This window comes from Drosophila rhopaloa, unplaced genomic scaffold, assembly GCF_018152115.1.
Source record: "Drosophila rhopaloa isolate 14029-0021.01 unplaced genomic scaffold, ASM1815211v1 contig_163, whole genome shotgun sequence".
Lineage (NCBI taxonomy): Eukaryota > Metazoa > Arthropoda > Insecta > Diptera > Drosophilidae > Drosophila > Drosophila rhopaloa.
The window spans coordinates 10025539-10040649 of NW_025335043.1; the positions used below are offsets into that span (position 1 = coordinate 10025539).

The 15111-nt window shown below is 42.7% G+C and overlaps 7 protein-coding genes across 7 annotated transcripts; 2 read left to right on the forward strand and 5 right to left on the reverse strand.

Annotated features, from left to right (window-relative positions):
* Positions 1–23: 23 nt before the first annotated feature.
* Positions 24–553, forward strand: LOC123037449 (cuticle protein 10.6). Its single transcript, XM_044458233.1, has 2 exons — positions 24–60; positions 125–553. Exons 1-2 carry the CDS (start codon positions 49–51, stop codon positions 551–553), a joined length of 441 nt encoding a protein of 146 aa, XP_044314168.1. The 5' UTR covers positions 24–48.
* Positions 554–1040: 487 nt separating this feature from the next.
* Positions 1041–1791, reverse strand: LOC108047372 (glycine-rich protein). The gene is made up of 2 exons (XM_044458099.1): positions 1758–1791; positions 1041–1563 (listed from the first exon to the last, which is right to left on the reverse strand). Exons 1-2 carry the CDS (start codon positions 1767–1769, stop codon positions 1189–1191), a joined length of 387 nt encoding a protein of 128 aa, XP_044314034.1. The 5' UTR covers positions 1770–1791; the 3' UTR covers positions 1041–1188.
* Positions 1792–2989: 1198 nt separating this feature from the next.
* LOC108047380 lies at positions 2990–3419 on the forward strand. Its single transcript, XM_017127533.2, has 2 exons — positions 2990–3054; positions 3124–3419. The coding sequence occupies exons 1-2, from the start codon at positions 3046–3048 to the stop codon at positions 3376–3378; spliced, it is 264 nt and encodes an 87-aa protein (XP_016983022.1). The 5' UTR covers positions 2990–3045; the 3' UTR covers positions 3379–3419.
* Positions 3420–3700: 281 nt separating this feature from the next.
* On the reverse strand, positions 3701–8649 carry LOC108047377 (calphotin). The gene is made up of 5 exons (XM_017127531.2): positions 8559–8649; positions 7978–8484; positions 5702–6381; positions 4583–4655; positions 3701–4513 (listed from the first exon to the last, which is right to left on the reverse strand). Exons 1-5 carry the CDS (start codon positions 8568–8570, stop codon positions 3833–3835), a joined length of 1953 nt encoding a protein of 650 aa, XP_016983020.2. The 5' UTR covers positions 8571–8649; the 3' UTR covers positions 3701–3832.
* On the reverse strand, positions 5564–6535 carry LOC108047374 (extensin). The gene is made up of 2 exons (XM_017127528.2): positions 6446–6535; positions 5564–6381 (listed from the first exon to the last, which is right to left on the reverse strand). The coding sequence occupies exons 1-2, from the start codon at positions 6461–6463 to the stop codon at positions 5668–5670; spliced, it is 732 nt and encodes a 243-aa protein (XP_016983017.2). The 5' UTR covers positions 6464–6535; the 3' UTR covers positions 5564–5667.
* A 2592-nt stretch (positions 8650–11241) lies between the features above and the next one.
* LOC108047378 lies at positions 11242–12066 on the reverse strand. Its single transcript, XM_017127532.2, has 2 exons — positions 11968–12066; positions 11242–11901 (listed from the first exon to the last, which is right to left on the reverse strand). The coding sequence occupies exons 1-2, from the start codon at positions 11977–11979 to the stop codon at positions 11383–11385; spliced, it is 531 nt and encodes a 176-aa protein (XP_016983021.2). The 5' UTR covers positions 11980–12066; the 3' UTR covers positions 11242–11382.
* A 990-nt stretch (positions 12067–13056) lies between these two features.
* Positions 13057–14453, reverse strand: LOC108051074 (extensin-1). Its single transcript, XM_017133063.2, has 2 exons — positions 14379–14453; positions 13057–14320 (listed from the first exon to the last, which is right to left on the reverse strand). The coding sequence occupies exons 1-2, from the start codon at positions 14394–14396 to the stop codon at positions 13640–13642; spliced, it is 699 nt and encodes a 232-aa protein (XP_016988552.1). The 5' UTR covers positions 14397–14453; the 3' UTR covers positions 13057–13639.
* Positions 14454–15111: the final 658 nt, after the last annotated feature.

Below are 15111 nucleotides of genomic sequence, written 5' to 3' on the forward strand. Positions count from 1 at the left end.
TCAACATTGTGTTCTTGCCACGAGTTCAACTTGCACCAAAAACCCAATATGTTCAAATACGTGAGTGGAATCGAAGTCCTTTAGAGATAGTTCTTTTTAACTATATCCCCTTTATTCGAAATAGTTTGTTTTTGCCGCCTTCTGCCTGGCCAGTGCTGCTGCTGCTCCTGGATATCTGGGTGGACTGGCTGGTCCGGCCTTGCCGCTGGCTGCAGCTGCTCCGGCGATCTCGTATGGACACGCCTTGACCGCTCCATCCATCGCCTCTTATGGATTGGCCCCCAGGATTAGCTATGCCTCGCCTGCCTTGGCGCACGCTCCATTGGCTGCTCCGGCCTACGGATTGGGTTATGGTCATGGTTCCTTGGGCCTGGCTCACGGTTCCCTGGGTCTGGCCCATGCTCCCTTGAGTCTGGCTCATGGTTCCTTGGGCCTGGCTCATGGCTCCCTCGGTCTGGCCCATGCTCCTCTGGCTGCTCCCCTGGGATTGGGCTACAAGTCGGCCTATCCCGCTCTGGCTGCTCCTGGCTATGGACTTGCTCATGGTTGGTAAGGGGAGTCCATCCTGTACCACATCGTTTTCTGCATGCTTTCGTTTCGTTTGGATCGGAGAGAGGAGAAGGAAAATACACAGAGAGAAAAAGAGAGATAGAGAGAGAAAATAGCGGAGCTTTTGTGAAACTAAATTAAACTATCAAAGGTGTGAAAAAGTGGGTTAGTGTTGAAATATATTTCGTTTGAATAAAAAAACAAGTTGTATTTATTGTTAAAAGTATGGGACATATTTATATTTGTATCTATAAGGGAAATCATATTTTTAAATTCTTAAAAACCGAACTCATTAAAATATTGCATCGAATTAAATTTTAAATAATTTTATGGCTATGTTTTTTACTTTTTTATCTTGTTAGGTTACAATATTTGTTGTAACTTTGCGATTTTGATTGAAAAATATAGCTAAGCCCATAAATATTTAAATTAACAACCCATGACCATTGAAACTAGTTTTTTATACAGTGTTGCTTTGTCTTTATTGATTTATTGACTTGCTGAGTGATTGACTGATTAAGGCTATCGTTATGTTTTGGGTACTGCGAAGTAAATGACTCGATTGAAAACTCTCACATGTTGCACGCTCGCCTTGGCTCCACTTGGCTTGACTTCACTTGACCTGGCAGAACTGAATCTCTACCAGCCATGGCCATAGCCGTAACCCAGTCCGTATCCCAAGCCATGTCCTCCATAGAGTCCATGTCCGTAGCCTCCCAGATATCCATGCCCCAGGCCGTAACCATAGCCACCGCCGATGATCGTCTTGGAGATGATGGGTGCATGGTAGCCTAATCCCAGTCCTCCAAAGTGTCCACCGTAATGGCCGCCATAGTGACCTCCATAGTGCCCGATTCCTAGACCCAATCCCAGGCCATATCCACCGTAGCCATGACCTATGCCAAGTCCAATGCTGGGTGACGGAGCGGGAGCAGGAGCTGGTTCTGGTGAAGGATCTGGAGCAGGAGCTGCCAGGCTGCAGGTCGTTAGGCAGAGGACAGTCACAAGTATCAGCTGGAAATAAAAAAATTATATATTAGCTGTTTTAAGAAAAATGCCCAATCAATTTTCCATCATTAGGATCTTATAAGAAGTAATTATTAACTGAATATCCTTGTATTATCCTTGCTTATATATATCTTTCCAATAAATGATTAACTCTCTGAAGAGTTTAAGTAATCCTTTTAGGATATCCTTTTACTACTTACTCCTTTATACATTTCGATGGTGGTAATTTTCCGGCTGCTGCTGCAGATGCTGAACCAAAAGTGTCACTGCAGTTGATCCCAGCCCGGCTCTTTTATACCAACGCCCAGTGCATTGGATTGCATCCCCACATGGACATCGATGACTTAATGAACAGTGCCACAATGTAAGTCTAATTTGATAAAAATGTTGCCCAAGTCAGCGGCATGCCACAAAACCATCCTTAGCTGCTGTAAATAAAACCAAATTCCAACACCTGTTTTTCGCCTTTTGGGCCTCTATTGTATAACCTGCAATCGAGTTTGGCATTTACCAGTCCACAATGGTTCCAGTTCCAGTTTTTTGCCTGGCCTGCGGGCAGTTTAAGCCTTGTGGGTGGCCTTTCCATAGATTCATTCATGTGACTCCGATCAGATCATATGATTAGATTGAGAACCTGGGGTCAATGGGCTTTAGATGTTTGGTGAGGAGTGAGATGAAAAAACAAACTTGATTTTTACGAGACTCTTAAAAGGTAAAATCCAAATATATATAAATTAAAATGTATAACTTAACTTTAATGAAATTAATTTAATTTGGAAATATACACATTTGGAAAAATACATTGCAAGCCATTTCCACTTAAACTATTTTATGTAAATCTTCAGTTAATGAATAAACACCATTAAACCACCTTCTATATAGGGTATGCCCTAGTATGAAGCTTAAAACAACGATTATAACAGCTTAAGCATAAAGAGCACCAGTCGCCGCCGCATAAAGTCAAACTAATCAATTCTTAACACCTCCAAAATGAACATAAAATAGCATGAAAAACACAAGATTGGGCAATGATTAAATTTGTGGAAAAAAAAGACATCAAAACGGGGAAACAAAGGCAAATGCGAAGACGTGCGACCAACTAACTCAAAACCCATAAGCAAACAAAAACAGAGAAATGTAAGACAACAAAAACCAACGATGGGCCATAATTAAGTGCACAAAAGAGTCACTGACTCTTTGACAATCTTCGGCGTAGACGCTTTAAACTTGAACTTGAAAACGGGTTTTTCGAAGAGAAGGGGACAAAAGGCCAAGTGGAGTAGTGCTCCCACTATATAGATGTTGCAACAGGTTCCCGGTGTCGAAGGAAATGCAGTTGGGGATCTCAGGGGATTGTCAACCAACCGGTTCCTAACTGTTTTAAAGAGGATTGAAAATCCAGCGATGAAGACGAGCCTATAAATTGATTGGCCTTCGGGTGAATTCAGTTTAGTTGAAGTGCAGTTCCAGCCAGAATCTCACCAGAGAATGCTCAAGGTAAACAGGGTTAATTCTTACTAAATTCTTGGTTTCCATTGGTAATACTATCTTTCCATCGTTCTGTAGCTTTTCGTGTTTTTCGCCCTACTGAGTGGAGGTTTGACTGCCACAGTCATTTACCATCACCCGGTGATCTACCATCATCCCCTGCCGGTTGCCTCCGCTCGCCAGGAGTTGGATCAACATCCTGGCTACACCATTGTGGCACCTCTCACCAAGATTGCCCACGTCACCTACGATTCCGTGCCCATTTCGCACACGCCCTACGAGCATGTTCCACTTTTCCAGCGAATTGGTCATGTCAAGAATAAGAGGTTTTAACACGGAATAAAATGTATAATATATATGAAATATATTTAAAATATAATTAAACGTATTTCTATTAAGATTAAAAAATGAACTTTTAATTAATATAAGTTAGATACTATCTTTTTACCGGAAAAGCGATATTAAAGTATGTTATAACAACTGTTTATAGGAAATTTTTCACATACCATTAAAATCTACAAACCGTTAAATGTCGTTGATCTGTCAAAGCATTAATCATTTGAAACATGATTTTAGGAGGTATAACCCAAGGTAGCTATGATAGGAAATATCACCGAAAACTATCAAATAAATCGCCCCAAGAAAAGACTTGATATTATATTGATTAATGTTTTAATTTTTTATTCGCCAAGCATTGCTGCGCTCTAGGTATGAAGATTTGGGCTAAGTTCTACAAGCTAATAGGACGGATGGGAGTGAGCTGGGTGAACCTGTGATCCTTAGATGCCTAGAAGAAGTACGGGGCGGGGGCGAACTTGGGGGCCACAGCCAGGGGCGCGGGAAGTGGAGCAGCCAGGGGAGCGGCGAAGGGTCCGAATCCAAACTTGGCGGGAGCGGCGAAGGCCACTGGCGCCGGAGCTGGGGGGAATCCAAGGGGAGCTGGGGCGGCGGCGTAGGCGGGCAGACCGAATCCAACCTTGGCGGGAGCAGCAAAGGCCACCGGAGCAGGAGCAGCCACTGGCAGAGGAGCGGAAACGGGAGCAGCGAAGGACACTGGAGCGGGAGCAGGTGCAGCGAAGGCCACTGGAGCAGGAGCAGGAGCAGCAAAGGCTACTGGAGCAGGAGCAGGAGCAGCAAAAGCAACTGGAGCAGGAGCAGCCACTGGCAGAGGAGCGGGAACTGGAGCGGCAAAGGCCACCGGAGCTGGAGCAGGAGCCACTGGGTAGGCCACGGCGTGGTTGATGCGATGGGCATTGAAGCTGGAGGCATAGGGAGCCACCACTCCGGCAGTGGCCACAGGAGCAGCCACTGGAGCAGCCAGAGGAGCAGCCAAAGGAGCAGCCAGAGGTGCAGCCAAAGGAGCAGCAAATGGAGCAGCGAAGGGGGTTCTAAGAGGAGCGGCTAGGGCAGCAGGAGCATGGAAGGGCAGGAGACCAGCCTGGGCAGAGGCCACGCAGAGGGCAACGAGCTGCAATAAAATGATTAAAAACCAATTAGAAATACCCCTCGAAAGCAACCGAGATCCTGCCAAACTCACCACAATCTTGGCGAACATATTGCTTGGATTAGGGATGGTCAACTGGGTGTGATTAGCTTGAGGGCAGACTGAACTGTGATATCAAACTGGCCACTGGCCAATGCTTTTATAATTCTGTAGCCCACGGATTATCCGTGGACAAGCATACGAAAACACCTTGGAAGACTTTCTATATTGGGCGTCGGATGAAGGGCGTTGCTGGATCGGGCCGATATACCATATGTACTTAATAATCAATTGGTCGCCTCTTACGTCGATCGCCCCCGAAAACTTTCATAATTGCACGCGATTTCCGACCATAACCTAGGTTAATATTGGGCAAGATTTCGTTGGGTTCGCTTTATGACAGTTTCGGGTTTCAGATATGTATTTTTGTTTTTTTTTTTTTTTTTTTGTGTGGGTGGTGCGACGAAATGAGCTGCAATTATTTACCCAAAATACGTGTTTCCCTGCCGCCTTATGACTAAATCATTTAATTGAATTACCACTTTTGTTTTTTTTTTTTTTTTGTTACAACAATTGTCGCGTGTTTGGGCCGGGTTTGTGTCTGGAATTTCGGATTTGATTTCTTGTTGCGTGCAGTTGGAAATTCACTAGCAACATTTTGTGACGCCCGCAAGTGTATGTGTGTTACCAATTGTCTGTATGTAAGTGTTAGCCGAATAACTGAAACCCCATTTGGCGACATTACGACGCGTCTGGTTCGTAATGAGAGTCTGAATCAGATATCAGTTATGTTTCTTTTGCCTAATTTGTACTGTGCCTAAGATTTTATCATACGTAGTCACATTCTTTGCGTTTTTTCTATTTTTGGTACGAATTGGTAAGAATGTTTTGTGCAATATCTAGACATTTTCAGACATTTAACATGATTGGGTTTTTAGAATTCGATTAATTTAATTTAACTATTTATCTTATCCCATTTATAAGAAAACCATAAATACTTTTAAAATTCGTTTTATTTTACTATAATTATTTGATAAATTATTGTAATTAGCAGGTATACTTGTAGATTAACATTTACTAGCTGACTTTGATGACTCTTTGGTGAGGCTTCCATCATCCTAATGGTATTCATCCTTGTCCTAGAACAACGAGTGGTGATGGTGGTGGGCTAACTTCAGGGGCAGGGCTTTCAGGTGGGCGTGTGGTGCGGCCAGCAGTTTGGGGAATGCATACCCGATGGACACGCGGTGGGTGGTGGTTTTGGGTCCGGGGATGGCTCTATAGGTGGGTGCAAAGGGCACCGCCTCCAAGATGGGTGGCAGTACTTGGTGGGTGACACTGGGCACATGGAACTCTGGCAGAAGTGGTGCAGCAGCGGGTAGGAAGGAGGGACCAGTTGCTGGTAAAAGAGGAGCAGGAGCTGGTAAAAGCTGTGGAGCGGGTAAAAATGGTGCCGAGGCGGGCAAAAGGGGTGCAGGAGCGGGTAAAAGTGGTGCAGGAGCGGGTAAAAGAGGAGCAGGAGAATATACAGGTGGTGCTGGTGCCAATACAGGAGCCGGTGGTCCATAAACTGGTGGTGCAGGACCATAGACTGGAGGAGCAGGAGCAAATGCAGGTGGTGGTGCCACCGCAGGAAGCAAAGGAGCCGGCGGAGGAAGAACTGATTCCTGCACTGCGTAATCCAAGTGGTGTGGCAGAGCATGTAGAGAATCCAGATGATGCCCATCAAAGTGGTTCACATGATGAGGATCAAAGTGATTCACATGATGAGGATCAAAGTGGTTGAAGTGATGATTGAAGAATTGTGAGGGCTTGGCCTCACCACCCACCAAAAGGAAAGCCAAGGCAAAGGCCTAAAGAAAACAGATAAATAAATAAATCAAACTCCAAATAATAGATTTCCTTAAATCCTCTCACCCATGTCAGTTGCCACATCTTGCTTGGGGGATTTGTGGTTTTGGTTTCTTTGGGGGATTTGCTTCTCGATCGATGTGCTCGACCTGTTGGTTCGGCTGTTAATGTGATTCCATTGTCAAGATCCATTAATATTTATAGGGGAATCGAGAGGGTCTTTATTCAAAAGACTTGCACTTGCATTTCTTCACTTTCGCGCCGACTTGGCCCACTCAACCTAATGGGTTGGTTCGCTTCGAGGTGAGGTAACCCAATCCGCTTTAGTTGGTCAGCAAGTCGTGACTGCGAATGCCATCGATCGAGGGGCCAATAACTTCTTGGGCGATTCGAAAGCACGGCCCAAGATTATATAACATGGGGCCAAACCAAGCCCAGGCATTGACAGTTCCCCATAAGTGGAATATGATTATGATAACCCATAAATATTGCTTTGACCATAAATAACAATCGATTTTGCGCCTAAGGTGGCAACACAATCACAGCAAAAAGTGTTTACAAACTGATCAACTTCTGTGGCTTGAACTTCCCTAAAACCAATTTATATTGTCGTTTATTTAAAGTTCAAGAAATTTAGCTGTAAGTCTTGGTTCGTCCAAAATATGATTAAATCTTTATAAATTAATGTTTTCACAGTGCGCGAGTAAGCGAGTAAGTATAAAATGCCCAATCGATTGGCATTCGCAACTGAAAAATTTCCCGAAAAAATCAACTCTTGATTCGGTTTTTTTTATCAAAACCATGGAAAATAATGGCCAAATGTGTGAATATGATGCCGCAATCATTGGCATTCTTATCTGAAAAATATTATTTCTATATATTTTGGCAAAAACTCATAAAAAATGCAAAAATTAAGAAAACATTTTTGTTTTTATCATTCTGAAAGGGATAGAATGTGTCGTCAGCTGTGAAACACAGTACGCCGCTTAGTTGTGGGCCTTCATTTGGCCATTTTTCAAGGAAAAATAACACAATAAATAGTATCTTTGATTTTTGATCCTATTACTCCTCATTTTGGACTTTAAAAACATTGTATGTTGGCCTTAGCAATGCAAATAATGGAGAGTCATACATCGTTGAGCTCGTTGAGCTCGTTTCCCAATTAACTGGCATTCAAGAAAAAAATTTTTTTTTTTTTTGGAAATTTTGCAAAAGTTAACGAGGGTAGCAAAAGTTAAGGGGTAACACCTTATAAAAAATTAGAAAATTGGCAACAAAATTTTTTTTGTCTAAAACGTCCGGAAAGATTTGTTAATCGATTACCCAGTCTGTCAGCGGATTAAAATAGTGTATATTTTGCATGTGTCACTATTTTTGGACAAGTTACACGATTTTTAGTTAATTTGGAAGACTCTTTAATCTACGATACATAATAATAATTATGAGACCATTACCAATTGTAACTGCTTTATTACTAAAACCTGTTTACCCGATAGAAATAATACACACTGTATGATTAGTTATTTGATGGTTGTTTAATTTCAAGTTTGTTTACAAAATTTGTCTATAGTTTGGCTTGTTAGGCTATTGTGTCCTTAGACCACCACTGGAGCTGGGGCAGCGGCGGCAAAGGGGGCGGCGTAGGGAGCAGCGTAGGGGGCAGCGTAGGGAGAGGCCAGGTAAGGAGCGGAGTAGGGAGAGGCGTAGGGGTAGGCGGAGTAGGCGGCGGCGGCATAAGGAGTGGTGTAAGGAGCAGCAGCCAGAGGAGCAGCCAGAGGAGCGGCCACAGGAGCAGCGAGAGGAGCAGCCAGAGGAGCAGCCAGAGGAGCAGAGTAAGCAGCGGCCAGAGGAGCAGCAGCGTACTTGGCCACTACGGCGGGAGCAGCTGGGATGCCGGACACATAGCGGCTGGAGTAGGGGGCGGTGAACTCGAAGGGGGCGGTGGTGTAGGAGGACAGGGTGCCGTCGTAGTTGTTGCGGACATCCACCTGGCTGCTGCCACCGGCGGCGTACAGAGGAGCATTGGCGTAGGCCAGAGGAGCAGCCAGTGGGGCAACCACTCCTGGCTTGGCCGCAGAGCAGGCAATGAGGGCAGCGAGAACCAACTGGAAAATAGGTAAAATATCATTAACTTAATCCTGCTTTTTTTTGGTAGTAGTAGTCCCTCAGTTCAACTTACAAACTTGTACATTTTGCTGGTGAGTTGGGTTTGTCTAAAGCTCTTGAGCGATAATGTTCATTTAGAGCCAGCTCAGTAGCTTATATAGCTCGTGCCCATATCCGTGCTCTTTGGGGGACATTCTGTCTGAGCCGACTTTTGGTCGCTTCTTTTGCTGGCCCACCTGGTCGAGTGCCAAGTAGCATACATGATCGCCATTTGGCCAAGACGTGCTCCGCCTTCAATTGCCCAATGTATTGTCGGAAGTCGTCCGAGTTGTCACTCAGATATTTAACTGCACTACAAAAAAATGGTAATTTTTTATAATACTACTCCCAGACATATTTTAATACACAAATTCCAAGCTACAATCATATTTGTTTTTCCCAGCACTACTTAAATTATATCAATAAATTAAGGAATACAGAAACTAACATTAGAAATCATATTAAATAAATAAATAATTATTTTTTCGAGTGGAGTGATCCACATTTGTATGCAGCTGAAGACCCCCTCGGTGGTTGGGCCGTCTTGACGTAATTTGCAGTCTGTTTGGGCCATCAATGTGCGCCGCCTTGCATTGAATTGGCCGCAATCTAAGCCAAATTGGCTATAAAAATCGCCACCCCCCTTTAGGCCACAAGTCCGCACCACTAAATGTCTCATTAGTTCACTTTTTAATGGTTCGCAGAGCCGCCAATAAAAGGCGGTCGTAAATTTGCCTCTCATCCTTGCCGCCGGAGCTCCGTTTGTTTTCGTGTTGGCCTGACCTTGGCGCCATCTGGCCGCAGGATGTGATGTGGATGTAGCTGCCTCATCCACTGGCCTGGCTCAATCACTTCGAGGTGGTTTAATTGGCCAACGAGACGAGGGTGAGGGGTGTGAGGGATCAAGCAGCCGAAACCGGCTTGCGGACTTAATGAGCCATCGCATTTGACTCGGTCACGTGCTGGCCTGGTCAGCAGCATCGTCGTCATCTGATGTGGATGATCTGCCATTGCATTGTTGTGCTCTTCACGATTGGGGGTATTTTTCCTATATACCAAAGCTTACACCTCTTAAGGAAATGCCACACAAAAATATAGTCTCAGGGATTCAATTCAGATATGTTTTTATTTGTACAGTAAAAGTCTTAATGATTTCGTATCGAACTTACTTTATCTTATCCCACTCGTATAAAGTTTATTATAACTCACTCAATTATATAAAATAACTCTTTATAAAAGTCAGTTTTTTGCTATTTCAAATATTTATAAGGGGCGTTTTCGGAAGAGAATTCCAAATATTTATTGCAGATTAATGATAGTTATTTGTCTCTTAAGATTGGTCTCTTGTGTTTATAATGAGTTAATTATAAGTGCGATTTATTTATGAGCGATGCTGTTTTTTAATCAACGCATATATTAACATATGTTCATGAGATAAAATTATAGATTAAATGAAATCTGAATTATTCAATTTCTAACGTTTTTTCAAAGTTTGGTTCGTTTAACTTCCACAGCTTAAATTGTTCTTATGCATAGTATTAACATTTATTAAAGTTTTAAGACGAAAGTCTCAAATACAATTATCTATGAAATAAACTTAATTTTTCACTGTTCATATAAGTATGATAACATACAATATGGGCCGTACCATTGTATCTTATGTAATTTTTCTTCATTTTTTTTATTTTAGTGTAATAAATAAAATTCCACTTGGACAGAGCATATTTTTATTCGATATTCCATCACTGCTTCTGGAATCCAATCCCATGATGACGCCGATCTCAAGGCTGTGACGATGACGAGTCGAGAGGGCCAGATATATATATATATATATTTATAGTTGACCCACGCATGTAACTGTATACTGTATGTGGTATTCTGTATCCGCATTGCCGCCACTTCTGATCTGAGTGATCCAATCTTGGCAGACATCACAACCACAGGTGGTACAATCTGAATCCGAGGCTGACCTCTCACTTGTTAAGACAATTTCTGGACTGGAATTCTTGACTGGTGACGCTTTGATTTTCCAGTGAGTCAAGCACGGAAATATATGGTTACCCATCTTCATCATAGCCATAGCCATCACCATCACCATCACCTTCTTGTCTTCAGCACTCCACTTCACAGCGGTGCGAACCGCTCACTTCCTAGTTAACCTTTTTAATTGGATTGCAAGCTGATTTAGAGCCCCCTCAGATGCTCCATCCCTCTTAAGAATTATTTGGCTGTCGTCAGTACCGTTTGTTTTAATGGATTTTCGAAATCCAAATTTATGCAGATCACATTCTAATTCCTGTTTTTGTTTTCGTGGGAAAGCAGGTTCTATCCCCCCTGCAATAAATATATTTATGAATATAAGCAAATCCCAGTTCCGTTCCCAGATCTGATCAATGACACTTGACTTTAATTGGCTTTCATAAATATACGTCAAAACTTAGTCGGTCGCTTGATTTCTTTTGTTTTCACAGCCATTTCCAATGCCAAGTTTAAGGTCTCATTATGAGGAGCGGATGATGGAGATCTCTTGGCCCGATTTGTGTGTATGTTAATGCCTACCATTAAACCATCGGAGGAGAGTGAAAGGTGTAAACCCAATGGACGAAGACCCTTTTTTTTCGTTTGTGTTTATGTCTGCTGCTCAACCTTCAAAACATTATGCAAATGCAGTCTCCATCGATGGCAATGAGACTAAAAATGGCCAATAAAAAGACACTCAACCAAAAGACTAAGCTTAGATGGCAAGTTTATTATCAATGTATGTGTATATTCACTAAGAGGAGAAGTCATCGCAGTTTGATGATCAGTCGGGATGGCTCTGGCTCTGCTATTAAACTTATTATTATTCTAGGAATGTATCAACGCCTCTGTATCTGCGGTGTGCCATAGGAAGTGAGGCCTGTAGTCCGGGGCACACTGGCATAGGGGGCACCAGCCTGCAGCGGCAGTTGTGCCACATTCAGTGGTGCAATGCCAAAGGGCACGGGCAACTTGAGGTTCAGCGAGTTGGCATCCACGGCGGAGGCGATGGAGCGACCAGTGACCGATCCGGAAGACCTGGCCACCTGCTGCGATGGAGCCACCTGAAGTGACGACGAGGGTGCTCCAAACACATAACCCTGACTGGTCAAGGCCTGGGTGAAGGCAGCCTGCTCCAGAGCGGGTTCAGCAAACTGTGTAGCCACATGGGGATACTGCTGCTGCTGGGATTGTTGGTACTGGGTTCTCTGGGCTGTCCGCTGAACACCTGGTCGACTGGGAGCGGGATAGTGGTAGTAGGCCAACTGCGAACTCGGTTTAATGGAGTAATCCAAGTGCGAGACATCGGCCAAAGCCAAGCTCATGAGTTGCAGTAGAAGAATCCCCACACAGGTCAACTGAAAGTGGTTTTAGTAGAGTTAAACTTTTGTGTTGATATTCAAACACTATCGACAAACACTCACGTTGGGTGCCATTTTCACCACACTTTTCTCAGTTCTTGTTCTTAATTGAAACACTATTTAAACGGCGATCGGTTCGTAGATTTGATGTTCACTGGCACAGCTTTGGCAGCTGATTAAAATTTGTGAGCCAGCTGAAGATGCTTTTTATATGCGTATGGAGGAGCTGCGATCGGTTCTCACTCTCTCACTCTTTTCAGGTCTTCTTTTGGCTCTTTTTTATAGTGAATGCTTTGGGCCAACACTTGAGTGCAGGCCAAGACGAAGCTTTTTGGCATTTTGTTGCCTTTGTTTATTTACTTTGTTTATTTGTTGGTGGCTCAATCGAGCTGTTGCCGAGCAGTTTTGTCTATTGATAATATTGATATTTGGCTGCCTTGCATATAAATCAATGTTGGTCATTTTTATTGGCATCCGAACTATGCAACTACATGAATTAGCAGCGGCTTAATGAGATCACTGAAGAAGAGGGTGAGGTGACTTGTATTTTGGCCAACCCCCTGCGGCTCCACCACTGTTCTTAACTTATCTGCATACCTCAGGCATGTCGACAGCATTTGAGCTTATTAAACACAAATCGAATCGAGCGTCATGTGACAGCAGGAGCCAGAAATGCCGCACAAACATAAAAGCCATTAGCCCCAACCAAAACGGAGGACTTTGACGGAGCGGTGCGAGATTTGCATGCTAAAGACCCGATTGTTGTCTATATCTCGCTGTTTTGATTGCCGCTCTGACTGTGTGGGTCTCTCGTCAAAGATTGACCTCAGCCGGCGGGACTTAGTCAAAATCTATGCGCATCTAATTTTAATAAGCACTGAACGAAAAGGGGAATAACTTTCAACTGTAACATTTATGTTGAGATATACTTTTAAAGGTGGGATAATATTTCTGTATTTTTTAGAAATTTATATATTTTTAATCGTCTGATAATCTTTGAATAATGATGTAATATATTAAAAATGATTGATTATTTTTGTATTTTATTTTTTAGAAATATAATTATAATTGAATCGTCTGATAATCTTTGTGTAATGATGTAATATTTTAAAATTTATTTATTTATTAAATGTTGCTTTCCTTCTTGTCACAGTTATTTAAAGCCGAGTTTCAATCGCTGTGAATTCTTAAAGTTATTACACATTTTTCAAATCACACAACTTTTTTTAGTTAAACATTTTTTCGAAAACTGTAAAATATGACACCTATTAAAATAATAGTCAATCGTTTAATGCGGAAATCATCAGCTTGCTTGATTTATTTATTCAAAACCCATGTTTGTAGAGTAATTAAGTTGTCTATCTTTTACTGAATGGCTCTTTAAAGTTCAAGCTGTTGACCCAATTATCAGAGAGCTCTGCTCCTTCTCTCTTTTATTCATTGAGTTAGGTCAGTTGGTCAAAAGTTGTAGTTAATAGCGGCAAATCTGGTAGTACTTTGTTCAGGCCCTCTCAAAGTCATGCCTCGCCTTGGACAAAAATTGGCGGAGTCCAATGTTTTAATATAAGCATAATTTAATCGCTACGCTGCGCGTTCTGCGCATAAATTTACGAGTCGCGGATAATACGAAACATAACAACATTATTTAGATTTAATTAATTGCTAATTTGAGGAAATTATCATTCATAGTTATGCATAATGAGCCGGGTCCCATCTGGGGTTTCTGTTACCCGAGTTACCAGCCCTGAGTGTTGAATGTGGAGGGGGGAGCTCCATACACGGCGGCCGGAGAATGATGAGGTGGTGCCCCAAAGTGGAGTTTGTATCTTCCGTAGGAGGGGGCAGCAGCGGCAAACTGGTAACCGGTGGGCGGGGCAGCATATCTGGCTATGAACTGAGGTGGTGGTGGTGCAAAATGAACTGGTGGTGGTGCTGCAAAGTGAACTGATGGTGGTGCTGCAAAGTGAGCTGATGGTGCGTATTGAACTGACGGTGGTGCAGCAAATTGTGCCGTCGGTGGTGCAGCAAATCCTGTATATGTAGTAGTAGTGGTGGTCACTGGAGCTCCCAGGGAATATTTAATGACAGGTTGATGTTCAGCATAAGTTGCAGCATATTTATAGATCGCAGGAGGGGGAGCAGAAGCATAATGATGTGGAGTTTCATAGGTATTAAATGGTTGATGAACATTATAAACCGCCGGCACAGTCACTGTATCCGAAACGGGAACAGCTACAGGAGCAGGAACAGCTACTGGAGTAGGAACGGCTACTGGAGTAGGAACAGCCACTGGAGATGGAACCGGAACTGGCACTGGCACTGGAACTCCCACGGGCACGCCCACCGTCGATGGACCATGGAAGAAGCTACCCAAGGCGGGTGAGCCAAGACACATCAGAACACATAGTAAAGCACTCTAAATATAAGAAATTAATTTGTTATACAATTTTAAAAACCACCCTTTATACACTTGCTTTTGAAATTTGTCTCATTTTTCTCGTAATGCTTTCTTCCGTTTTCGATTTCCGTATTAAGTCACTTCTCTTCGACACTTTCACACGTAATGAATCGATTTTGGTTGACCATTGCAGGTTTATATACCACGATCAGAGTTGCGTCGCTCACATTATGCTGATTTCGGGGGCGGAGAAGGAGGTCTGGAAACTAGAGGAGGCGATAAGTAAAAACTCCATTAAGGGATCTGCGCACGACGTGCAATCGACAAGCGAATCGTGCGGCAAATGCATGCGACAAGTTTTGCAATGCCCCATCCTCAAGGGAAATTCGGAGGAGGGTTACGAATCACAGCCGGTGGTCAACAATTTTAATGTGTTCATTAAGGTGATTACATACTATACATTTTTGCACACATTTTGTAGAATGCTATTGAAATCTAAAACTTATTTAATTTTAAGTCTAATAATACTATTCAATTTTCTTTGAACACACAAAAACTTTTATTTTCAAAGACATGATTTCTAATATATAATAAATATAAAAAATATAATGCTTGAAAAAATTTTCCATGTGGAATGTGTGGATAGAGAGCAGAGTTCCTCGATTACTCAACAAAGATTCTGATTTCCTTTTAATAGCAGTATTACAAAAAGGTAGTTATTATGAAAGATTAAAAATATACTATGAGAATAACTCCAGTATAATCCATAGCCTGACATACATAACTTCTGTTTCACATGAGGACATTAA

Coding starts and splice junctions, on each gene's coding strand:
- LOC108047377 (XM_017127531.2), bottom strand. Junction 4,656..5,701: donor CTGAAAGCCCTGCCCCTGAA/GTTAGCCCACCA, acceptor TTGATATCACAG/TTCAGTCTGCCCTCAAGCTA. Junction 4,514..4,582: donor ATATGTTCGCCAAGATTGTG/GTGAGTTTGGCA, acceptor ATTTTATTGCAG/CTCGTTGCCCTCTGCGTGGC.